This window comes from Pogoniulus pusillus, chromosome 9 (assembly GCF_015220805.1).
Source record: "Pogoniulus pusillus isolate bPogPus1 chromosome 9, bPogPus1.pri, whole genome shotgun sequence".
Taxonomy (NCBI): domain Eukaryota; kingdom Metazoa; phylum Chordata; class Aves; order Piciformes; family Lybiidae; genus Pogoniulus; species Pogoniulus pusillus.
In genome coordinates, this window is record NC_087272.1 from 8541321 (window position 1) to 8567600 (window position 26280).

The window sequence follows — 26280 nt, forward strand, 5'->3', positions numbered from 1 at the left end:
CCCAGGAGAGGCTCTCAGCTGCCCTTGTACCTTCTCCTGCTCCCCTGCCTTACCCCAGGCGTTGCCTTGTGCCCCAAGGAAGAATGGAGGGTCAGCCAGGGGGGTTAGGAAGCAGGTGGATTAGTCAGAGGATGGCAGCTGAGGTCAGAGAGAAAAAAATACAGCCCAGAGCTCAGGCAGTGCCCGAAGTCAAGTACCTTATCTGTATTTATGCTCTTGTTATACATCTCAGCAAGCCTATGAGTGAAGTAGACATCACCACTGTTTCCCTTTCACAGCCTGTGATCTAATCTTTCTCACCAAAACATTCTAGTTAGATTCAAACTAGCACAGTTTGTATGCCTACAGAGCAGCTTTGCACTCGCTCAGTTCACTTTTATCCTCCTGGAGGTTTTCAGTTTGGTTTTCTATAAGTTGCAGACAAGCTGCAGCAGTACATTCTTTGCAGAGAAGCTGACACCATGAAGCTCTAACCCTGGCTGGATGTTTTGGTTGCTTCTGGGGTGGGAATAATACAAGCTATCAAACCTAGCTATTGAAAGAGCCATTTCTTTTGTCATGTGGCATGAGGCATCACAGCGAGGCATAAGGCCAGATTCTGTTTGCAGTCTTGGGTCAGATGCTGTGAGTTGGCCAGGGCACAGGAGGATATTTTAGCACAAGCTCTTTGCTTGCCTGGCACTAAGGAACTCATTGCTTTGGCTGTTTCCTACTGCCAGATAACAGGATTTTTCCCTGGCCTGTTGTTCACTCTACTTTGCTTGGTGCATCTCTGTCCTGCCTGGTAACAGCTTCTTCTATTCTTGTTATGTTCTTCTGCCAGCAACCACTTCTGGCGTGGTTTTCTATAAATGGACAAATCCTTACAGTACTCTCTAGTTAAAGAACACAAATTTTTTGTCAGTAGTAACCTAAACCCCCCATTTGGAGTCTTGGCTTCAGCAAGAAAAATCTTGTGGATTAACCACTTTCACCAGTGAGAGGCTTTCTGATGAGCTGTGGGAAGAAGTATATGCTTGGTGGTAGGTCTGCAGTAAACAGCTGGAATTTGCATGTGGTGAATTAGCACCAAATAAAATCCCCTCTCTTTCCCCCCCCCCCCCCCCCCTTAATTCTCCTTGCATACTCCAATAGATACATTACAAGTTTGTGCAGTACAAACTGGTAAAACCACACAGTTACAATAAGTGGGTTTTGACTGTGCACAGTCAGATTTGTCTGCTCTGCTGGTGGTACAGCCTTTATAGGTCATGTAATAGTCTATGATCCTGTGAAGGGATGACTGTTCCTTGCCTTAGCAGTGTGCTGTGATGCCCTGAACTGGACTGAAGCACTGCAACCACTGGAAGCCTTTGCTTGAGCTCTGAATGTTCAACTACTTTGTATCACCTCTGTTTGAGAGCTGCTGTTTTCAATCTTAGAATGCTGCAAACATAAGCAAGTATAAAATGTCATAGAATCATAGAATCAATTGGGTTGGAAGGACCTCCAAGATCAGCCAGTCCAACCTAGCACCCAGCCCTAGCCAGTCAACTACACCATGGCACTAAGTGCCTCAGCCAGTCTCTTCTTGAAGACCTCCAGGGACGGTGACTCCACCACATCCCTGGGAAGTCCACTCCAATGCCAATCACTCTCTCTGCCAACAACTTCCTCCTAACATCCAGCCTAGACATCCCCTGCCACAACTTGAGACTGTGTCCCCTTGTTCTGTTGCTGGTTGTCTGGGAGAAGAGACCAACCCCCACCTGGCTACAGCCTCCCTTCAGGGAGTTGTAGACAGCAATGAGGTCCCCCCTGAGCCTCCTCCAGGCTAAACAACTGCAGCTCCCTCAGCCTCTCCTCATAGGGTTTGTGCCCCAGGCCCCTCACCAGCTTTGTTGCCCTTCTCTGGACACATTCCAGCACCTCAACATCTCTCTTGAATTGAGGGGCCCAGAACTGGACACAGCACTCAAGGTGTGGCCTGACCAGCGTTGAGTACAGGGGAAGAATAACCTCCCTCATCCTGCTGGCCACACTGCTCCTGATGCAGGCCAGGATGCCATTGGCTCTCTTGGCCACCTGGGCACACTGCATTTCTATCTGATGGGCTTGAGTTGCTGATTTTCTCTGAAGAGGTTGTAAAAGGTAAAATGCTTTAGACAACTGCTTTAAGTCCCTATTTCTCTGAAGACGACAAGCAGGCTAATGTGTTCCTTAGAGCTGATGTTGCAGTTCTTTCTTCTTGGCAATTTAGGGTGAGATTTCTAAAAGCCTTTTTCAGTTGGAAGTCCAGTGATGTTTTTACAGTGTCTAAGCTGGTGAGGCATCTAGATTCCAGTGATTTATTTTCAACACTGAAATGCCTCTGAGAACTTAAAGGAGAAGTGTTTATGAAACAGCCTGATTTTTTTTTGGGGGGGGGTTCTTTTTTCATTTAAATCTTGAACTTAATGGGGGAATATTAGAAGAGAACCAGTGTGGGTCTTTATGACAAGTTCTCCAACCCTTTTTCAGTTCTTGAGAGAATGTGTAAGAAAAGAAAGCAATTCTCAGCCTTTTCCTCTTGTATTTGCTACTTTCTTGAGCAGAACAAAAACTGTGCTTTTGCTGTTAATTATTTTGGATGGTAGCAATCTTTAAGTAAGAAAAAATACTGCCTTCTGGTTTCTTAGCCTTCCTGCTTCACTTTCTTTTGACCCAAGGGGTTATCACAACTGCTTATGGATGGGTTTCTGGATATAGGACATTACTGCCCAAGAGCAAGCAGCAAAGGCTTGGCACCCAAATAATATTTAAGTGCTTAAAACAGCTGTACAGTGAATCCTTTGAGGAAGGAGCATGGATGAAATAGGCTACAAGGAAATAACCTTGTCGCGGGAGAACTGATTTGAGTGAGGCTGTGGATTCTAAAACACAGGCAGGGTCGTTTTAGGAAAATGACAGTGTCTGTGAAGAGTGAGGTCGATGATAAGCATTTAAATAGCTTACTGTAGAGTAGGAAACAGACTATACTTGGGGGATTTAATTTATTCAAGTACTAGAGAGATGAAAGTTTTAACGTGCTCAGTTCTTTCAAAAAGGGGAGTGTGGAGAGGGGGAAAGATTCTGTTAATTTCACATAAATTTCCTGATACCATCTTTTTTGTCTTTAAACAAAAGCATTAATTGGAATTGAGGAAGAAGTCTTTCTCTTTCTTAGAGACTTGCCATTTCATGTTTGGCTAAGACTGAAGGCTATTGTTGCCTCAGCTGCCACCACACTGGCAAATCTGTGAACTGAAGCCAGTATTGTTACTTGGATCTGAATTTCTAGGGACATTTGGTTGTCTTACAATGAAAGCCGAGCATATAGTTTACCTCAGGGGCAGGGTTATACTCTAAAGATTACTTGCACAGGCTCCCAGCTGAAAACATTGGTTCTGGTGGAGAAATAATGGCAAACGATGCTGAGTCTGTCGTTGGTCATACAATAGGCACAGTCTTCACGCGCAGGCTCACTGCCTTTTGGCAAAGGGCAGAGCTGTTCTCCAGTGTCAGCTAACACCACAAGGAGGGAAGTTTGCAGTGAGGACTGTGATTTTGAGACTCACTCTTACTGTATTTTTGAGAAGCAGCTGTCTCAGTGACAGATAAGACTGGGCTTAGCTATGGCTGGTATCAGTTTGACATTGAGAATGAATTTTAATTCATGTTATGAGAGCAGAGCAAAGCTGCAGGCACCTAGCTCACATTACAGCTGATCATAGAATCAAGCAGGTTGGAAGAGACCTCCAAGATCAGCCAGTCCAACCTAGCACCCAGCCCTATCCAGTCAACTAGACCATGGCTCTAAGTGCCTCATCCAGTCTTTTCCTGAACACCTTCAGGGATGGTGACTCCACCACCTCCCTGGGCAGCCCATTCCAATGCCAATCACTCTCTCTGACAACAACTTCCTCCTAACATCCAGCCTAGACTTCCCCCAGCACAACTGGAGACTGTGTCCCCTTGTTCTGTTGCTGGTTGCCTGAAGGAAGAGACCAACCTCCACCTGGCTACAACCTCCCTTCAGGTAGTTGTAGACAGCAATGAGGTCCCCCCTGAGCCTCCTCTTTTCCAGGCTAAACAACCCCCAGCTCCCTCAACCTCTCCTCAGAGGGTTTGTGTTCCAGGCCCCTCACCAGCTTTGTCACCCTCCTCTGGACACATTCCAGCACCTCAACATCTCTCTTGAATTGAGGAGCCCAGAACTGGACACAGGACTCAAGGTGTGGCCTGACCAGTGCTGAGTACAGGGGAAGAATAACCTCCCTTGTCCTACTGGCCACACTGTTCCTGATGCAGGCCAGGAGAACTAAAGTCTAAATATTAATCTAATTAAATTGGATCAGGCTAAACAAAAGCAGTGCCATTATACCAAGTTATCCTAATTCCTGTATGGCAGTTTGCTAAGGCTTCTTGCCCACAAACCTTGCTGTAAGTAGTATTGGATGTAAATTTTTGGCTATCTACAGGGAAGGAGAGCCACTGTCTCTGCCTTCTGTGTGGAAGGAACTTCTTGTGGAGAACTTGCTAAATCTGCAGAGGAACAGACAAGTGACAAGATTTGATAAACTTTAAATGGTAGGTGGAATGCCACTATGTGTGGAAGGACTTTAGATACCTTTGAACAGAATCGATTTGAAGATGTGAATTGGCAAGGATATGCTTCAACCCCCAACCACTGTGTGCTTCAAAGAACTTTACAGGCTTTCCTGTCCTGTTTAAGAGTGGTCATCTCTACAAATTACTTAAGTACTGATTATAATGTCTGAGGTAAAGCTAGATGTAATCCTGTCATGGGACAGGTGAGAAAGAACAGGGAGCAGGATTTTACTGGAGAGGTTAGTGGGCATTTCTTAGTCTGTGCAGAGTCCTTTGTTTTCTGCCTTTTTTGCTTTAGCCTAATGAGCCACCGTGTAGATCAGAGCAGGAGGCCAGCAAGAAGCAGGGAATGGTTCTTTCAAAGCCATGCACACTGTGGTGTTTTCAAAGGAGTGCAGATGAGTGATGTTCTGGATTCTGCTGTCCTGCAGCCTGGAGCAGAGAATGAGTCTTTAAGGTCCCACATTTGCTGCAAATTGACCTAACTGTGGAGGTATCATTTATACATCTGACTTACTGCCTTTTTGGTTAACTAATCCAAAGAGGAAACTACAGCAGAAGATAATTCTCTAGAGCCGGTGAGTCCCTGTGAACACAACTGGTGAATCTGTCATCACTCACTGTGTAAGAAGCCAGTTAGCCTGGAGCATTGTTCTTTTATGTAACAGAGGGGAAATGGCTCTGGTCCAGGTGATCCAGAAGCCTGAGGAGCCAGACCATCCTGATTAGCTGTAAGTAATCCTGGCTCAGCTGCCCTGTTGTGCGTCTTTGCCCTTTGCTGTGTTTTTGGGGAAGGCAGGGAGAAGGATTGGTGTTTCCTGGCTACTAGCGTAGCTCCTGTGCTTATGAATGGGACTGTCTATCCCATGGTCTGTGCAGGACTGGTTTTGGTGCATGCATGGAATGAGGTATGGAGGGAGAGAGTGGGTTTGTGAATGCTTGTACAGAAGTGTCTGGGTAATTAACTCAGCCGTTAGGTAGGAGCATTTAAATCCTTAAAGACATTTTCTGTGGGAAGATCAGGGTAATCATCTCCTCAGGCTTGCAGGAGAAACATGGTTGGGTGCTGAGTTCTGCCTAAACTGCACAGCAGGAATTCAGGTGTCTTTTTGGAGGCTCAGCTGGAATAATTTCTTTGGTATCACAAGGATTTAAACCTGATCTTACAGCCAGGGTAGCACTGTCATCACCAGGCCATTTCTACCACCCCATCTGTCTCCACTGACAAGCTGGCAGGGTGCACTGAGAGCCCAGGGCAGTTTGCTCTTCCAGGCCCACAGGAACAAATGCTGGTTAGCAGTGGGGGGCAGGAGCAGAGCCTGACACAGGTCACAGAGGGTATTCCAGGACAACACCATTACTCTGTTCCAGGTACCCTCACAGGAGCATCCCAAGTCTTGCATATTGGTTAGCCTTTCCCACAGTTGCTATATGTGAAAGGTCTTTGATCTGTGAATGAGCCCAACACATGGTACTTGCCTACTCCATGTTAACAGCAGAGATGTTATTTTTAGCTCTTGAATTTGTTTTCTTCTCCTCTATTAGAGCTGAAAGACCTTTTGTCCTTAAGACAGGCAACTGTTCACCACCTAGTGTGTTTGGGACACCTTGCTACCGTGGGGCTAATGCCTCTGCTGAGAACAATTTCTGGGCAAAAATTAGCAAGTGGCTTTTTAAATAGCCACTAAAAATCTAAATAAAGTCATCATGGTTTCAAAAGCACTGTTCTCTTTGGAACATGTCATTTACAGAGCTCATTGCAGTAATCCTTGATTTAGAACAACTGCTGAAGCACTTGCTTCTTTCCTTTTAAACCCAAAGCCAAACCCTGACCCAAAAAGCAGATAGGCTTCCAGTAAAGGCTGGGATAAGTGACTGGAATGGAAGTGTAGCCAAGCTTTGCAAACTCCAGTGTGCAGTTGCTGTGCTCTCAGAGGTCTTTTCTCCTGCCATCTGGGAGCATTCACTTGCCTTATCACTTGTTCTGCTTTTCTTAAGCTGGACTTGGTTTGCTTGGCAAGTTTTGGTAGCAGTGGGGCTACAGGAGTGGCTTCTGTGGAAGTTGCTAGAAGTTTCCCGTGTATCTGATAGGACCAATAGAAGCCAGCTTCAAGATGGACCCCTACCACTGGCCAAGCCAAGTGCATTAGGAGCAGGGGTAGCACTGCTAATCTATTTAAGTGGTATTTAATATATTTAAATGGTAGCACTGATAATATATTTAAGAGAGAACAACAGAAATTGAAGCCAGAGAGAGGAGTGAAAATAATGTGAAAACAACTCTTCAGACAGCAGGATCAGTGGAGAGTGAGTGGGAGCAGATGCCTCAGGTGCTGGAGCACAGATTCTCCTGCAGCCTGTGGTGAAGACCATAATGAGGCAGGCTGGCTGTCCCCCTGCAGCCCGTGGAAGTGAACGGTGGAGCAGATGTCCACCAGCAGAGCCTGTGGAATACCCCACACCAGCGCAGGTGGACACCCAAAGGAGGCTGTGACTCTGTGGGAATTCCAGGCTGGAGCAGGCTACTTGTGAGACCTGCAGAGAGAGGAGCCCATGCTGGAGCAGGTTTACTGGCAGGACTTGTGAGCCCACAGGGGACTCGTACTGTAATTGTCAGTTCCTGGAGGACTGCACCCTATGGAAGAGCCCCATGCTGAAGCAGTTTGTGAAAGGCTGCAGCCTGTGGAAGGACCCAGGTTGGAGAATTTTGTGGAGGATTCTCCTGTGGGAGGGAGTCCATGCTGGAGCAGAGAAAGAGTGGGAGGAGTGCTCCCTCGCAGGAGGAGGGAGTTATAGGAAGAACGTGTGAGGACCTGACCGCAGCCCCCATTCCCTGTTCCACCCTTTGCTGCTCAGAGTAGGAAGAAGGCAGAGAAAATGGGGAGTAAAGTTGATCCTGGGAGGGATGGGAGGAGGTGTTTGTCAGATCCAGGTTTATTTCTCCTCATACCCTGATTTGGTTGGTGATAAGTTAAACCATTTCCCCAGGTCGGTCTGTTTTGCCCAGGATGGTAACTGGTGGCTGATCTCTTGGTCCTTATGTTGACCCACAGGCCTCTTGTATTTTCTCTCCCCTGTCCAGCTGAGGAGGGGCAGTGATGAAGCAGCTTTGGTGGGCAGCTGACATGCAGCCAGAGTCAACCTCATCACTAGCTGCTAAACATTTCAACAACTGATAGGCTGGTTAGATGCTTCCAGCTGGGTCTGTGTGCAGGGCAGCTGCTTCAAGGGAAGCTGTCTGAGAACATTTTTAATTACAACATTTCTTACACAATGGATTTTAAGGGTCTATTCTAACCAATCTGATCACAAAGCCTCCTTAGTGGTAACTTGCCTGTGTCATCTCTTGCCTGTGTCATCTCTTGCAACTCAAGCTTAACTTGGCCCAGTCACACCAAACAAGGCTCAGGAGGTAGAGCAGCAGGTATACGGATTCAGTGTGCAGTTCACAACCCTTTGTTGTGCAGCGGTGCTCACAAACCAGAGTGGTTCATCTGTGGCTGCCAGGGTGTTGGCTTTTTCCTTCTGAAGCCTTTCAGTAGAAGTTGGGCAGCTGAGTCTGTCTCTCAAAGCTGTGAAATACCAATCCCTGGACCAAAGGGGAAAGATGTCAGAGTTGTTTCTGGGCTTCTACCTTTGAGGGTCTCTGGTATAAGCCATTCTTTTAAGCCAGACAATTGAGTTGAGTTTTATTACAAAGCTTTTATTAAAAAACAAATGCTCAGCACATTAACTCAAACTGGAATGACAAAAAAAAAACCAAACCAAAACAAAAACCCAAACAAAAACCAAAAGGGTTGACAGTATTTTTGGCAAAGGCTGTGCCTTACTATTTTAAAAAATGGGTACATCAATGCTCATTTCAACAACTGGCATAAAATCCCACTAACAGGCTAACAAAAACAGATACAAATACAGAACAATTGAAGTAATAATTCAAGTGCTGGGCTTTTTTTACAAGGAGAAGGGCAATGTGTGAGAAGGAGAACTCACTGCAGTCTGATTTACTGGATGTATTGCTCATGTTCACAGAGTAGATGATGCAAGACTGACATGTCTACTGACCAGCTGACTGTTGTTACATTTATTTAGTTCAATAGGACACTGTAGTATATAGACTGAGAGGCCACTATTTGTTAAAAATAGTTTCACAGAAAAGCCACCTCTCTCTCTCTTTCTTTCTTTCTTTCTTTCTTTCTTTCTTTCTTTCTTTCTTTCTTTCTTTCTTTCCAGGTTTTTTTTCCCCCCTTTGGCAGAAAACAAAACAAAAAAGGAAAAAAAAAATAACCCCTTTTTTATTTAAAAAGTATTTCAAATTTCTGACACTTGTTTAAAAGCTCATACCTAGTAAAATATACACCAAAGAAATTACAAACTAAAAGTTAAAATATAAAAAGCATTCAAGTTTCTTAAGAAAGCTAAACCGAAAATTGATCCTGTCGCACCATTAAATAACAAGGTCGAGTGTGGCATCCTGGCCCCGGGCAAATCCCTTTCCTCGGTGTGCTGTGTGGGGCAGCTGTGCTCTAGGGTGTCCTGGTGGCTGAAGCAGGCAGACAGCCACGGTACTTTGTTTGCTGACTTGATATAGACACAGATGAGATGGGGGCTTAAGAGTGCAAGACAGAGGCAGAGTGAAGACAAAAAGAGCTGCCTGCTGACCCAGGAGCTCCTTTGCTTTACTTATGTCAGGACTGGACCTCGTGATAGTGAAGGATTTTGGCAGTGATTGTCTTTATGATTCAGTGTCTCTAGCAGTGACATCAGGGTGAATGACATCCTAGACAGACTCCTTGGGGGTGGTCTGTGTGGATGAAGGACACACCTAGGGTTTAACAAGCTTCCATCTCCAGAAGAGGTCCTGGTGTCGCCGCCTTTGCTTTGCAAGTTGAAAAAGCATTTCTTTTCCCACCTAGAGGGAGGGGAGAGAGAGAGAGAGATAAAGGCTATATGAAGCAGGGTGGGTTTCTTTTAATCCTTTACAGCAGCTGATGGTGTGTCTCTGTGACACAACTGTATTAGTGGTGTGTTTGCAATGTCAAAGTTAAGTGCAGAGTACTGCTACTTGCTACTGCTTGAAGTTTGCAAGAGTACCTCTGGTGACTACTCTGGACTGTAAATAGATGTCCACGGCAACTGCAGAGGTGGGGTTTAGCTATTTTGACATTCACCGTAGTACAGAAGTAACTTAAACCCTTCTGTGGCAGATTTCATTTACCTACAACACTTGCCCCAGTTACCTGTTACAAACCCAGACAACCTCAGGCTTTGGTACTACAGGTCAGTTAAATGTCTACTTCAGAGCCTTGAGCTCTGCTGAGGAGAAACAAAGAAATGTTGTCTTCTGTGAGGTGCTGGGCAGGAGAATGTGGTGGATGATGATTGTGTGGGACAGTGACTTTACTATGCATCCATGTGACTGGGGAGGATTCTTTCTGCTTTTCAGCAGGAAAGGAACATCTTCCACTTGCCTAAGAACCACAGGCTTCTTACCTTGTGGTAAAGTTCACCGGGATCTTGGAGGGATTTATGTTCTTACAGCATGAGGAAGGGCCAACAGTGCAAGCCTTATAGGCATTGCTCATCCAGAGAGGAAGAGTAATTGATCATTAGGTCTCTGGGTTCTGCCTGCTGACTTATGCCCTTGCTAACTCAACCATCACCCCTGCCCTTCTGACTGAGACAACTGGGTTGTAACAGGGCCTCCACCCAAAGACTAATGAGTCAGGCACATGCTCTCTAGTAATGGTCTCACAATTATTGGTGTCTCAAAAAAACAAACTACATTCACCTCTAGGCCTCCAGGCACTGTTCAGCTGCCAAACAAGCAGAGAGGTTCAATGAGCAGAGCTTCTGAGAATGACCAAAATTAGCAGAGGAATGCAGGTGGAGACTGGGAGTAAATTTTCACCAGAAGAATCACGAAATGCTCGGTCACACACAGAGCATACCCTGCCAGCCCCTTGAGTCATGCACGGCAAGACAGCACAAGTTTGTGAGGGAATCCTTTAAACCACAAGTGAAACTTGTGCTAGACTCATGATGAGAGGATAGGCTGCTTGAGCCACATGCAGAATTAAGCAGCAAATACTGCCCCAGCAGCAGCACTTAAACCAGGGCTGTAACTGGGCCACTGCCCGTGTCTGCTGCAGCTTACCTCTTAGCCATTGCAGCGCGAGACATTCTGCCTGTACTGGTTAAGCACAGCTCCCAAAAATGGAATTACACAGCATATGCAGAAAAACTGATTTTTGGATGCTTTGTTTTTAGTGAGTGCACACTGAGGCCCCAAAAAATCTTACTAAACAAGTTGACTCCTCATCAGAGGCCACCCACATGACATTGTTGTAGTGGAATGTTGAGGACACTGAAGTTTAGCTGCCAGCTAAGTAACCCAGAGAGAACAAGCATAAATCTCTACCAGACTGTTCTGTATAGCTTTAATTTGAAGGGTGCTCTCCCATCCCCTAAATACCACCATCCCTGGTACATAATGAAGAATTTTCACCTGCTGCTGGTAGCCACTAAAGGAGATTTAAAGCCACTGTGGGCTCTTAAACAGCCCCAGCTGAAAGTCCACTGGCAAAGCAGTGGTTTCAACAGAGGTGGTCTGTATTGACTAATTCAGTTCCTATTTCCTCATAAAACCAGCCCAAGTCCCAACTGAAAAAAAGGCTTTTGAGCTTCCTGCTCCTTTTTTTCCGTGTTATAAAGTAGCACAGTGCTCCATAACACATGTGGATCAAAGCACTGCAAAGGGCTCTACCTTTCCAAGGAGCACAGAAGAGAGGCCAAGCAAACAGCAGAGGAACACTGGGGAGAGCACCCTGCAGCTTTATATTTATTTTGTGCCTTTTCATCCCGGATTTTCAAAGGTTTGGTCCAGGTTGCTCTTCCTGGGAAGGTTTTCCTCTCAGTCTTACATGAAAACATTCAGCTTCCTGTTGAGGAATGGCCCTGAGGCGCCAGGCCAGTAGTTCACAGCAGTCTGATACAAGCGCTGTGATTCAGAGCTACTCCCCATTACCAGCCAGGAATGTCTACTTCTCTGAAGGAAATGAAATGCTCTTCTGTAGAGATGGTTCCCTGCCTCCTCCCCCCTTCCCTTACCAGCAAGCTGTCTTTGAAGTCAGGAGGTTAAAATAACGACCACGGCCTTGCTCTGGCCCTCAGCTTTTCCAAACAGTGGCCACCACTTCTTTCTCTATCCAAAGGCAGCTTTGGCAGGACCTGTCTCTTCTCCACAGCCCCTCTCAGCACCTCATTAGACCCAGCAGAGAGGCTGCAGCTAACGACTGCAGTTCTGCAAGGGGACAGGCACAGGGAAGCCCCCCAGTACTTGTAATCCTAAGGGAATGCTGCAGTAGCTGTTCCGAGAACAGCACCTAGAACCCAGCCTTTCCCCAGCTGCACCTGAAGACTCCATGCTGGAAACTGCTCCTGCTGCTGCTACACTAATACCTAAACCCAGGAGTGAGGATGGCGCCGCCTCACAGATACAAAACAGGTCAAGTCAGGATTCTTTTCAAGAAACCACAGGCATGTGCTAAGGAGACTGAAGACTTCCCACATCTAAGGCTTCACTGGGGGGCTGTAGCTGAAGTCTGGCCAAGCGAGGCATGCCCTAGCAAAGCTCAATCCACAAGTGAAGTCGGCGCAATCAAAGGCTGCAATTACAGCTCCCTGGCTGTGGTTAGGCTTCAAAGAAAGTGCTGCAAGTCACATTTTACATATGTGAAGTCTTGAGCCCCAGCCACAATAGGAGGCACTGTCTGTGCCATTTGCAGTGTACATCTGACTGCAGGAGGAAAGGAAATAAAAAGCCCCACCTCGAGTGAAGCAGACATAAAATTCAGCAGTAGTTCAGTGTATAAAGGAAAACCTTACAACTGAAGTGATAAAATTGTATTTCAGGAATCACTGCAGCAAAACTACAGCTTGGCTGAGACCGAGAGCCTCAGAGGGGGATCAGAAGTCTTCCCCACACTTGGGAATGAAGTGGACTGAAGAAGGGTGGGTCTTTGTGCTCTTCCTCTAGTTTTTAACTCATCTCCATTTTGCTGGAACAAAGGAGAGGATTGTGGAGCTTCATGCAGGTCATGCTACTGGAAGAAGCGATGGAGGAGAGTCTGTAGTGTCTGGATCAGTACAGGAGTAAGCTGATAGTAGAAGTGCCAGCTCACCCTCCACAGAAAGCAAGGGGAAGTAACAATTTTAACTCGGGTGCTTTGACACTTTTGCCCACCATAGGCTCTTTCCATGCAGTCGTAAGAAGAGAGAAGGCAACATGTAATGGCAGTTACATGTACTTTAGAAAGGTCAGTCTCTGAACCTGGCTTTTAACCCAGTACTTCCAACAACAAGGCAAACTCAGACCTGGCAGCTCAAGCTCTCCTTTGCTTTTGAAGCCCCAAGCGACTATGTTCAACTTACTGCCAGGGTTTGTCCAATACTCCAGAACTGGGGTATGCAAAACCAGGTCCTGTTTTATCTGAAAGGTTCATGATGCTTGTGAAGCCCCTTTGTATTTTCTTTAGCAGCAGAGCTGGGGAGAGTTTCAGGCACAAGCAGATACTATGCCAGCACTGCAGTCTGCTCCTCTTCCTGCCCAGCTGTGCCATGGTTTGTGGGGTTAGCCTAAGCCAGATCCTTGAAATGTTCACGGGAAACAAAAGCAAACACTCCACAACCTCTGTTGTTTCCAAACAAAACCTCCACCTCCCAACAAAACCCCAGTCATGTTAGTAATCCATTTTGCTGCAGGGTCCCACAAGCTGTTACAGCACATGGATGGAGGGACCTACAGGAGACATGAAAAAGCCCTCTCTGCAAGAGCTGGATACTAGCAGGCAGCAGAGGAAACCTTTCAAGCTGCCTTCCCCCCGCCAAAGAAACTACATTAAATTGTATCCTAAAACTGTAACAGATACTGCTCTGCCAAAACTATATGAGTGGTAATTTCTTGTCTCCCCACTCCCCCTCCATTGCTGCTGCTAGCCTCAGAGCGTTGCTAGTAACTGTGAGCCAAGTCTTCAGCAACAAATGACCCACTGGTGTTTTTAGATGCCCTGAAGCAGCTACCCCTGAAAATACCTCTCCATTGACTATTGGTGATGTCCTAACTTCTGCCCTCTTAGTTTGGGCTAGGTGAAGAGCAGGAATAACCCCCCCACCCCGCTTCCACAAGAGACCTCTTCTAGAGCAGGTTAGTGTCAGCACTGGAAGTGCTCAGGTATTTCAGGGCTCCCACTCTGCACAGCTGAAGTCAGCGATGCCAAAGCAGGTGTGGCTCTTATCAAAGGCCCCTGGTGTGGGCAGCATGAAACTAGAAGCTCTATCACTGTGCTACAATCTTCAAAATGATTGTACTGGAAGATCCACAGCGTGTTTTTCCTGCTGAGGGTGGGAGGAAAGAGGTTTCATGTTTATAATAAAAACCAGGTTGCCTCTAGGAGGCCATCTCTAGGAGCTTCTTAAAGAAGAGCAGTATACTAAAAGAGATGTGCAAAGGAGGAAGAAATGGGCTTGTCATCTTTTTTATATCTTTATGGCATATAATAAATATTCAGGACATTGGGTTTAAAATTCTTTTATAGACTAAGAGCTGGGAAGCAAACTGCATCTGTTTTGAAGTAGCAATTCCAGTGCCCCTAGTTTTCACCTGCAGTAACAGAAAAGATGTGGGGAACTGGTTAACTGATAAGTGGAAATTCTTTCAAAGGAAGAAATAAGGGAGGTAACCTTTCCTTTTTTCTGTCACCTTTTCTGTCATAATTAAACACAGCTTAGAGCTGACACTGTACATTGAAAGACAATCTCAACATTTCAATCTTGCAACACATGGAATAATTTAAACAGTTGCTTTTGTGCAACCCAAGGCAAGTCAAATGTAACCTGAGTATCTTTTTGAGCTTTACCAACTTTTCTACACACATTCATCCCCAGAGCAACACTACCAGTAGAAGACAGCAGCATACAGAAACCACCTCAAAACCCAAACACACCAACTTCACTTTGATGCAATTAAGTCACCACAGCAGAGTATCTCTACTGGTCTGAAATACACAATGGGAGGTTTGTGTATCTCAAAAGACACACATGCAAGGGAGAAACCAAAGTACACATCAAAACATAGTCTCACCTACTGTGGAGGCAAAGACACACGCTGTAAAACTAACTGATTTTGGCAAATAAATAACATTTTACCTCGTGCAATTTCAGGTATCCCAGAGATGATGGGCAGAACTCCTGAATTTAATTATGATTATTTGATTACTGTTATTCAGCTTAATATTCATGAGGAAATGTGTATCTTACTTTTGCCAAGGAGGAAGCAATTATATGTCTCTGCTCGGTTAGGCCTCCTGAGTTCTCTTACTCCCTGAGCCCACTTCACTGCTGCCCATATCAGGGACACCAATTCAGAGAGATGGTGCCTGGTACCATTCCCCTTATCAGACACTATACCTCAGTGGCACTTCCAGTGCACAGATGCTTTCAACATTTGCTCCCACTGCTGGAACCAGTGGCAGAAAGCTAATGTCCTGAAAGGTGACACTAAAACACATACTAACTACTTACCAGTCACATGTTTAACTGGCCAGACTGTGGTGCTTCAGCTGGCCCTGCTGCGAGGTTCCTTCCCTGTACATCTTTCCAATCTGCACACTTTGAAAGCTGTTTATGTGGCACAGGATTTCTGCCCTTAGACCCTAGAAATTTAAAAGATGGCTTCCACACAAAGTCTAGAAGTGGAGGACTGAGGAACTGAGAGGTATGAGGGTGTTGATTCTATTAGCAGTGACTTTGGCAACATCAGATTTAGGCATTTGTTTGGTGGTTGTCTTCAGGATGGCTGGTCTTGCATTCACACGTATCAGAAGACCTCTTCAAATGTAACCTCTGAAGTCAGAGGCAGGCAGAAACAGTGGCAAGCGTTTGCTAAGCTTTGACAGAACACCATTTGAATATGGTTCTGCTGAAATTAAAGGACAGATTTCACCCAAGCTAAGTCTCCAGAAGCAAATGGGGAAGGCCTCGACAGTGTCACAACTATGATCTTGCCATCTGCTCAGGAATGCAGAATCAGTTTCTCATTTTGAAATTCTTCATGTCAAATGAAAATGCAGTGCTAAAGGATGGAGAAGCAACACAGAACCAAGACGAACACCTCGATGCTGAGGTTTCCTTCCAGCCAGGAATGAAAGTACATTTCAAGGCCTTACATTTTCTTTCTGAAACAGTTTGTTTCTCATGACCCTAGAATTCTCACTCTGGTGGCAAGTTTATAAAGCTGCTAGAATACACCATTTTCATCCAGAGAAGAATGGTGGTCAACTCCCTGTCTCCACCCTATCCCACAGGAAGTGTCAGAACAATAGTTGTTCCCACTGCGCCTTCATCCTAGCCCAGGCTGCCTACAGCTGACACCTCCGAAGTGAGACGATATGGGCTGAGTTGTTTGGTCACTTGTAAGTGTGGCCGAGTTCAAACTTCATGAGGCAGCTCAACTTCACAACAGCATCTGCAGCTCCAGCAATCTCTGCTAAAATAAACAGGTTCTAGACGTTCACCTGCCGAATTACCTGCTGCTGTTGCCCTTTGTCAGTGTCAGTTTAAACCCTGAAATGCTGAAGGTCAGCTTTACAGCTGAGCCTGCTAACACCCTTGGGTTGCAAAACCTCATGTTTTGTGAATCCTGACAACATGTTCTTGCTGCCCTGCTCCTCTATCTACACTGATTGTCTACTTCTATTTAGAGAACCTATGCTTGGCCCTACCCTCACAGCGTCTCTGACTGCACCCAAAATAGCTTTCTATACCCTTCCTTCCTTCCCTGCCTTTCCTCTTGCATTTCACACGGCTCCTCACCAGGCTACTAAAGGGACCTGGGGAACTCGGTGTGCTCTGCTGCATCTCTTCCAGCAGGTGTCAGTGGCCTTCTGTACCTGCCACCTAAACAGGAGGCAGCTTTTCTTCACGTTTGCTCTTTCGACGTTTCTCTTGATGTCAGAGAACATGAAAGAGAGGAGGTTTGCCGTCTTTCACCCCGGCAAGATCAATGTCAGGTCAGAATAAAGTTGCAGGAAGGAATCTGTCTCAGGGCTATACTTCTTATCTTTGGAAATTTCTGTACCTGTCTGATAAAGGCTGAAGTTAACCAAAGTATTCAATAAAATAAATGTTTCAATCCAGCAAATTCTCTTCTGTTCATTCTGTCCCTCTTGTCTGTGCTGAAGGCCACCATTCACAGGCAAAATAAGGAAATGTGTCACAGAGGGAACACAAAAGCAAATCGGGACAAGTCTGCACTACCATCACCACACAAATCCTCGCACATGCCAAGTGCTGTGCAAATTCCCCAGGTTCTGTTTAACATTTCTGTTTAACATTCCCACTTCCACCAATGGGAATGGAAAAGGACAGAGCAATTTCATTTTCTACCACTCTGGCAGCAATTTCAAGAGCACTGGACAAGCTAGGTTGGAAAACATGCCTGAGATAGCAAAGCACCACATCCTTTTTGCATCTCCTTTCTACCATATTGGTCAGAAACACATGGTCAGGCATGACCACAGTCATCAGCCAGTTCTTTTCCACCCTGTAGAGTGGTCCACTCGTCTGCTTTCACTATTCTAAGTCATATAGGCTGGATGTTAGAAGGAAGTTCTTCACAGAGAGAGTGATTTGCCATTGGAATGGGCTGCCCAGGGAGGTGGTTGAGTCACTGTCCCTGGAGGTGTTCAAGAAAAGCCTGGATGAGGCACTTAGTGCCATGGCCTAGATGACTGGATAGGGCTGGGTGCTAGGTTGGACTGGATGATCTTGGAGGTCTCTTCCAACCTGGTTGATTCTATGAATAAGGAAAACATAACTAAGTCACAGATAATTTGTTACAACACTATCAAAAAAATCACTTCTGCCCCAAAATTTGTCTCTAATTCCCATATAGGAAGTTTGAAAAGTTATTGCTAATTCATTGTTTAAACAGTGTTAATCTGATGCTTTTAAGTGCTTCTGATTGTACATCAGTATTAGTCAAGTTCTCTCATTTTTGAAAGCTTTGCTAATCTAAATGCAAATTGTTATGGAATTTTGCAAGCCTCAAATACACTTCTCACAGGTTTTCAAATGCTTATTAAGCTTCTCTATCACCCTTTCTAGCCCTTGAAGATAGGCCAAAACACACTGTTAAATTATGCATCTTGTGATGAGTTCCCAGTTGCACCCTGCCATATGTCTAATGATGTGCCTTTTGTACATAGCAAGCCACGAGAAGTTAGAGAACTTAACTATTGCCATAGAATCACAGAATCAGACAGCTTGGAAGAGACCTCCAAGATCATCCAGTCCAACCTAGCACCCAGCCCTATCCAGTCAACCAGACCATGGCACTAAGCACCCCATCCAGTCTCCTCTTGAACACCTCCAGGGATGGTGACTCCACCACCTCCCTGGGCAGCCCATTCCAATGCCAATCACTCTCTCTGGCAACAACTTCCTCCTAACATCCAGCCTAGACTTCCCCTGGCACAACTTGAGACTGTGTCCCCTTGTTCTGTTGCTGGTTGTCTGGCAGAAGAGACCAACCCCCACCTGGCTACAGCCTTCCTTCAGGTAGTTGTAGACAGCAATGAGGTCAGCCCTTAGCCTCCTCTTCTCCAGGCTGCACACCCCCAGCTCCCTCAGCCTCTCCTCATATGGTTTGTGTTCCAGGCCCCTCACCAGCCTTGTTGCCCTTCTCTGGACACCTTCCAGCACCTCAAAATGTTACGGAACGATCGCCAGGAATTTTTGTCAGTACCTTTCTGTTTCCTTCTTGATTTAAAAATACTCATTAAATGCTAAAGAAGACTTTGGGTTGGGTTTTTTTTTTTTTTTGGTTGGTTGGTTGGTTGTTTTTTTCCCCCCCTTTCAAAAGTCAAATCCTATAGGAAATCAGAAAGCTCTACTTTGGACACAGAATCGCTTCCATTCACAAGTCTTCCAGAAACCTGTGCCCAAAGTATCAAGAAAATATCTACCTCTTTCAGAAGTGCTTTAACAGACAATCTCTACATTGTTTTTTGTAGTGGGTTAAGAACTTCTACCCCCCACTACTACTGAAATTTACCAGACTAGCTCAGAAGTAAGATACATTTACAGCAAAGCAAAATTTACAAGCATATATACACAATATATTTACAAGTATTTACAACTATACACCATTTAAAAGTAATACAGAAATCCAAAGTCCCTCCTGGACAAAGAAACTGCTCAGAAAGGGCTCAAAGCTACCTTCTCTTTCCCAGGCAGGCAAACAAAAATTACTTTGTTAGTGGAGAGATTAGAGCAGAGTGAAGGAGAAGCAAAAGGAAGCAGAGTCCCAGAACGAAGTGGGACAAATTATTTATGTTTTGGCTTTTTATCCCTTTCAACAAACTAATGAATGTACAGACTTCATCACTATTTTCTTTCTACAACCAATGGTCTAATTTCTCTCATTAAAACATTCCAATTAGCCTCAAACCAGCACCATCCTTAATCTTAGTTTTCCTCTTTCCCCCTTCCCTCCTGAGCCTCTCCCCAACTCGTTTTTGGCATTATCAGGCCTTATGCCGCTCTCTTGATTTCAAAAGGCAGGAATAAAAGGAAGTTGTTTCCTCAACAAATAAAGTTATTTCAGACATTGTGTTGGGCTGTGTCATCTGAAAACAAAGTGCAGTTACTTAACTGTCTGGTGACATGCTTTGGAGTACCCCAGGATAATCTGGCAAATTCTTTAGCAGGAGGAGGTATTTAGAGTATTGCTAAAGTACTCTACTATTCTAGTGGTCTACAAACTGGCCATTCAGCAGGCTGGAGGGGATCACTTAGCCCAATCCTAAGCAGTGAAGCCTTAAGAAGCCTGATGCTGTGTACTATCCTGGGAATAAGAGCAACTTAATGCTCCCACCTTGACTTTGCTGCTTAAGTGATGTCCAGGCCAAAGAGCAAGTTAGAGGTCCACCTTAACGATCAGTTCTGTGCTGAATTCTTCATGGACCAAAATAAAAACTAAAAAAAAAAAAAACCAAACCCAAAAACTAACACCACCACACCCCAAACCTTCACAGTATCTTAAATCATTTCTGTTTGCATGTCTCTTCCGTTACTTTCCTCAGAACATCCCACCAGGCAAGCCTCCCACCATTTCATCCTTCTCACTTACATCACCGTAATTGCACCCTGCCTCATCTCCTTTGTGCTGATCTCGAGATTCTTTCTTTGGTCTTGCCACCTACTCATTTCTGATTCTTCTCAGATAACAGAATGCTTGTCTCCTTCCCAGACCTCCCACCCTCCTTCCCCCTCTTCCTTGCACCATCCCTATGAGTAAGAAAGCTGGTGTTTTCCTGTCTTCAAGAGCTCTTTGTGGCATTCACTGAGAGGCATTCCCAAACTTATTATCTCCATCCAGTAAAGACTACAACAGCTCTGCTGTGGGCCTGCTAAGATATTATGCTTGTGGGCAAAACATTCTTTGGATTAGACTTGGAAAGGGCAAGAGTCTTAACCTTCAGAAGTTTACTTTGAAGTCTGGCCGACCTAGGTTCTCTAAATCATTCTGTGCCTTTACTTCCAGCTAGAACACATCTGTACATCTCCAGTGGAGAGCGTTTGCTTGGCATGCAACATTTAGTGAGGCTGCCTACTCGTGCATATATGGAGTCAACAGCACATTCCTCCTCTAGTAGAAGGTAATACCTACTGTTCTTGTGCATGGGGACACAGAGACAAGAATTAACAACAGTTTCCATGCTGTTTCAGAGCTTATGGGGAAGGAAAGAAGGAAATGGTGTAGAGGTAAAAGAGAAAGAGAGAAACTCCCACATACTCAGAACATTCACCCTCTTCTATGTTGACTCATATGCTACTATGGAAAATGTAAACAGAGAAATGCCAACAGAAGTAGTTCAATATAGGCAAAGCAGTCAGCCTTAGCATGCAAAGCCTCCAAGAAGCCAACTACCCCCTGAGTTTTAACTGTCACTGGAACCTTAGTTTCATTCCAGTCCAAACTGAGTGCTCTGCATCAATTCAGGTACAATTGTGTGGTTTGCTTACTGGTCCTGTCTTAACATCAGTGGGAAAAACACAACAATCACAAACCTGGGCAACCGAGCTGAAATGTCAGTTGTAAACCTGAAGCTTAAAGCACTTGGAGTGTTTTTGGTTTTAAAGTAGGTGTAATAGTTATGGCAGTCACTGTAACCAATGATCTAGGGCAGGGGGCTTACAACTAGATGATCCTTGTGGTCCTTTCCAACCCTCACTGATTCTATGAATGCTAGCTTACAGCTACATTTGTTGTGTAAGCTACAAACCCCCAGTTCTGCAATCCCCATCTCAAATCAGTGCAACTCAGGCATCCTGCAGAGAGCAAGACTGTTTGTTTGACCAAAGAACTCCTGCTTAGCGAGAAGAAAAGAGCGAGCACACATTTTACCTTTCCACTTTACTCTCTACCCCAAAGTCTTAAACACAATCATGTTTAGAGTAACCAACATAATGGCACAGCCACAGAAGAGCCTTGAAGCATGCTGACTGGTGACTGACACACTGCACAGTGCAAACTTAACTGGGCTTTCTCTGGCTGGAAGTCCCAACAGAGTGGAGGGCCGACAGGAAGCTGCTTTTCTGGCTGCTCTGAGGGGCTCATGTGTCCCAGTGAGGCAGAGGGCATAAAGAGCCTATTTCTGTTATGATGCACAAGTGAGTTTAGACAGTGTTATTTTTCAGACAGTATAGAAGCAACTATTATGTCAAATGGATGACATTCCTACTGGAAAACACATCACACAGAGGAGCAGCCTTCCAACACAAACACTGGGAGAAAGGAGCAGCTCACCGTGGGGCTGTGTGTGCTCACAAGCAGACTAGATGGTGTTACTGGCTGTGTGTAATCGCTAGTCATTCCACCTTCTCTACAGATGATGTGATATGAAGAGAGAAAACATGCACTGGAAATACAAGAACAACAAAAACACCCAGCCCACACCACAGTACAGCCAGGGGAGGAGTTCTTGGTTTAGGCTGCACTGTAAGCCCGTTTTCTTAGTGGATGTTTTGTTAGTATACAGGTGAGTAAATTCCAAAGAAGTGTTCCCAGCCAACATCTTGCAGATGTCAGCACATAAAATCTACTCCAAAGCCAGCTTCTAACCTGCTCTGATGAACTGTGACAGTCTGCTGGCTGGGAGAGTTTGCACTGCTTAATAAAAACCCATCCTTGTGCTTCACAAGCAGACTTGCAGCGAGTCAGTGAGGCTTTGAAAACATTAAGGTTAAGTAGGGAAATGGTGGACACCTAAGAGATAGCCGGTATAAAAACCATCAGCAGCCAAAGTAACATGAGCTGTGGCATGTGGGACTTGTGCAGTTTTTGCTAAATTCAGATCACTGCATAAAATTGATCAGAAAGCTTACTTCACAATTCAGTTTTATCACCAGGAAAGCTTTAGAGATGTTCTTACCATGCTTCAGATGTAGGCAGCTGTCATTCTGGGGCCTGTACCTGTAGAAGATTGTTTTCCTTTAACAAATTTCTCTCACAGCGTTTTTTGCACATTCCAAGTAAGCTTGTTTGCTACAGTATTACATGGAATTTTTGGTGTGGTTTTGTTGTTGGTTGGGGTTTTTCTTTTATGGTTCTTATACCAGCCATTTTTTGTTGGGAGGAAAAAAGGGGTATCACTTTGTATATCTTTGACAGGCAAAGAAGAGACCTCACTGATGCTTTTAGCCAACCTACCAGACAGCTGTTAGTGTACACAGAGATGTAAAACACAGTGGTTACAAAAAAGATCAGTGTAAAGTTTCCAGTGTCCAATAATCCCACACAGTATTTGAGTCATAGTCTAAGGATGATGCAACATTGATTCAGGAGGAGAGCCAAGGTAAAGCAGGACAGTGATTGCAGCAATGTGTAAGTTCAGCTGGAGAAACTGATGCAGTCAGGACTGCTGTTCTGAGAGGTGCAAAGGGAAAGGAGATGTGTATTATGTGCACTTTCACAAGGTTGCACTCAAAGCCAAGTGCCTCACAACATCTATCAGAAGCAAGTGTTAAGAAGAAGGCATGTAAAAATTAGAAAGAGCAGGCCCTGCTTTCTGAAACACACCTGAGGTGGATGGCAAGGGTTGGTCACGGCCTACCTGATGCTGATTCCTGCAACTTTTCTCTCTTCCTCTTCTTTTTCTTCCCCTGAAAAAGAGGCGAGGTCACCATATCATTAGACAGATTATACCATACACAGAACTTTTTTTGTCACTCCCTGACCTCAAGAGACAGAAATGAAAACCATCTGGATGCTGAGAAAATGGTTTGGGAAAAAAAGCCCAATTGGTCTCAGACTCAGCTAAAACCTTTCCTAACCTACTTCCAACTGTTTCAATGGTAATAAGGTTTGCTCTCAGCATCCATGAAGAAATATGCACATGAGCAGTACATGCTCCTATATCCATGTGGAATTACCATTTCTGGCAGTTTTTCAATGCTGGCAGCCGCAAGCATCTAAAAGACTTCTCACGCTTAATAATCTGATGACACATATGTTGATATCATAATTTATGGCTCTTACAAGAGCTCTTCACACATTCAGTCGTACATGGAAACAGCAGACAGGGTGTTGAAAGTGCCTAGGACAACCATGACTTGTCCCCAGGGTACAAACCAGCCAGCTAAAGCTGTTCTGATAACACTTGTGCCTCATCAAAGCCAAGTCTCACGTGGCTGTGCCCAGAGCACACGCTGTGCAACCATCCACATGCAGGCTGCTGTACAGCAGAGCACCCTCAATGTGACTGAGGTGCAGGACAGAAATGGAGGTCTGGCAGCTGTCTTTCTTGGACACCACACTGGCATCAGTGTGTCAGTGCAGGCTCACTATAACAACCCACAGCCTCAGCTCTCTCCTACACCCCCATCTATGGAAAAGGCCAGAGCTCTTGGTTTGCACAGTCAGTCAGGAAATCAAAGTTCAGCCTAGACCCACAATTTCAAACCCCAGTCATCTTGCATCATCGTAATTACCACCTTGGTATCCCTCCATATGGCTTCTCTTTATTGTTCTGCATTGTCACTCTATGCCTTTTTTTTTGTTTTTCAGGCAAAAAGTAATATCCATTTATATTTTCAAGTAGCCTTCAAGTTGCCAGGACATGGTCTAACAGTGCTTACTGATGGACAGCAAGTGAGGGCTCTGAATACAGGTTATGGCAAAGCTGTGGCAGATGAATTTAAGCAGGCTCTGTCTGCTCTGACAGTCTGGGCCTTCCTGACTCTTAAGCTCCTGTCCTTACTTATCCTGAGACAGGCAACGGAGCTGGACAATGACTTTTGAATGAGCTCCCAAAGAGGGGACCAAGACTAGAAGTTGGAAAGCAGATTTCCAGGGTTCTGGGAAACTCAGAGCCATGTGCTTCATCACTGAAGCACCAAGGCACTGCTTCTTTACAAAGGGGAGCACATTAGTACAGATGTTAATGTGGAAAAGTCACAGGAGGAAATTTGTTTTACTGTCTATGGCAGGCTGGCTTCAATTGCTAAAGCATACTGGAAGCTGAGCTGAGATGCATCCTTGAGATACCAGAGGTGGATAAACAGAAGAAAAAGGCTGGGCTGAAAATTAGTTGTCAGCATTCCCAAATGAGGTAGCTTCCTCCCATTTCAACACAAACAGACAGCACCACATTGTGAAAAAATTGTGTTTCTCTTGTCACACCACTTAGCAGGACTACTTTGTGTGTCAGTAATAAACAGACAGTAAAACCCACACAGATATTGTCAACAGATGAACAGAAATGTGTGACATTATCTTGGCATTTCTGATGTTGTGAAATCAGGCAAATCAAAATAGAAAATTCAAATCAAATAGTCAAAATATTTTATAGTTGTACTGAATTCAAACCAGATAGTCCATATTATGTAACTGTACTGTTTATTCAGTACAATTATAATAATAATAATAACAAATATATAAAATATATAAAATATAATAATTCAGCCACGTGAAACAGGCAAAATACTGCAGTAATATCTATGCTAAAGTAACACTTTTGGGTTTTTTGTCTGCTCAAGTTAGATAAAAAGAGGAGAAAGAAGTTAGTAAAAAAGGATGGCATATAGCTGAAAAGGTTTCAGTGGCGACTTATGGTCTACTATGATCACCTCACCAGCACTGCAACAAACACCTGCATTCCTGGAGAGGGAGAGAGGACTGAAAGAGGAAGCTAGCAGAGCATTGTAACATAGAGGACTGGAGTATGTCAGAGCTGTACTTCCACACAGGATGTAGGCTGGAAGCAGATCAAAGCCAGAATTCCTACGTGCCACCTTACACACTCCAAATGCCTATCAAGGCATTTAAGAAACTCCAGGTCCACTGCTTGTGCTGTAGGGCAGTAAGCTGTGGCAAAACACAACAGGTTCTCAAAGTTGACATGACCAAGCATCACAGGACAATCTTGAAGGCTGATGTCCATAAAGTGTGAGCTAACAGACTCTCAAGTGGTTTGATTTTCCAGCAAGGAAGCTGAAGGCAATTGAAATCCCTTTGTCTTCAGGGAGCATATCACCAAGGCCCTAAAAGTTCCTTCCCAGGTGTATCCACTGTGGGATCTCTTTACTTAGAATCAAAGTTAGTCTTTTAGACTATTCTGCACAGAGCTGCAGCTTTCTATGTTTGGCTGCACATTCTGAGCCCCAGACTGGCAATTTACAACAGTTCCCATTCCAGGCTGAAGGCCAGTCTACTATTCCAGTACCTCAAACCAGGGTTATCTGAGGGAATTGACAGCTTAAAGCAGGGAGTGGCAGAGGAGTGTTCAAAAAAAGACTGGATGAGGCACTTAGTGCCATGGCCTAGTTGGTTGGACAGGGCTGGGTGATAGGTTTGGCTGGATGATCTTGGAGGACTCTTCCAACCTGGCTGATTCTGTGACATTCTGTGATTTCAAGACAGATGTGATGACATGGCCTGGTTACTGGAAATAAACCCTACCTAGCTCATCTGCTAGGAAAGATGACTGTACAAAACAGGCAGCAACAAGCTGCTGGGGCTTACACTGGTGTCTGTGCTTACACAACTGGGAATGGACGTCAGCAAGACCAAGGCATTCACTTCAGAGATGATCACAGAGTTTCTGTGTCTATGCCAAAGATCTCTTTAAGAGATTCTAGCTTACAGTGAAAATTTTGTTGAAGCTGAATAATGGCTGTGCTGGATTGGAAATGTGGAGTATTTCCAAAGCTTCTGTAAATGCTGTATTCAGGTACTTTAATGTCCACAAGACATCACTAAAGTAGAGAAACACTACTGTCTACCTGATACAGATGGAAAACTGAGCCAGATACAGCATGTACACTTCCTATCACAGTAAATAATGCCACAGATGATGTCGGGGTGGAAAAGAGCCCAGATCTCAGGTTAGGATTGGTCTCCTAGGACTGCAGGTTGTGAGTTTCATAACTATGCTGACAGCTTGTCGTAAGCACAATGGTGTAATTGTGCAGTGCAAGCTGTACAACCTGCTATTAATGCTTGTTTCATATTTAATTATAATGGCAAGACAATTTCTTAGCTTCACCACATGGTAAAACAAGCAGGATCTGTCATGAAGTTTACTTATACAAATTGCAGGCTTTATTGCA

General features: G+C 44.8%; 1 protein-coding gene across 9 annotated transcripts in view; it reads right to left on the reverse strand.

Moving 5' to 3' along the window:
• Positions 1-8283: 8283 nt before the first annotated feature.
• LEF1 (lymphoid enhancer binding factor 1) overlaps positions 8284-26280 on the reverse strand; it is a 74574-nt gene continuing 56577 nt past the window's right edge. For 4 of the 9 annotated variants that reach the window (XM_064148470.1, XM_064148462.1, XM_064148464.1 and 1 more), the window contains 2 exons: positions 22785-22833; positions 8284-9520 (listed from right to left, as the gene is read on the reverse strand). In XM_064148470.1, the coding sequence (XP_064004540.1) occupies positions 9441-9520; positions 22785-22833 (129 nt within the window). In that variant the 3' untranslated portion in view covers positions 8284-9440. Of the gene's footprint in view, positions 9521-10770; positions 13258-22103; positions 22145-22784; positions 22834-26280 lie in introns of those variants that run through there. The other 5 variants (XM_064148471.1, XM_064148465.1, XM_064148468.1 and 2 more) reach the window with 4 other exon arrangements.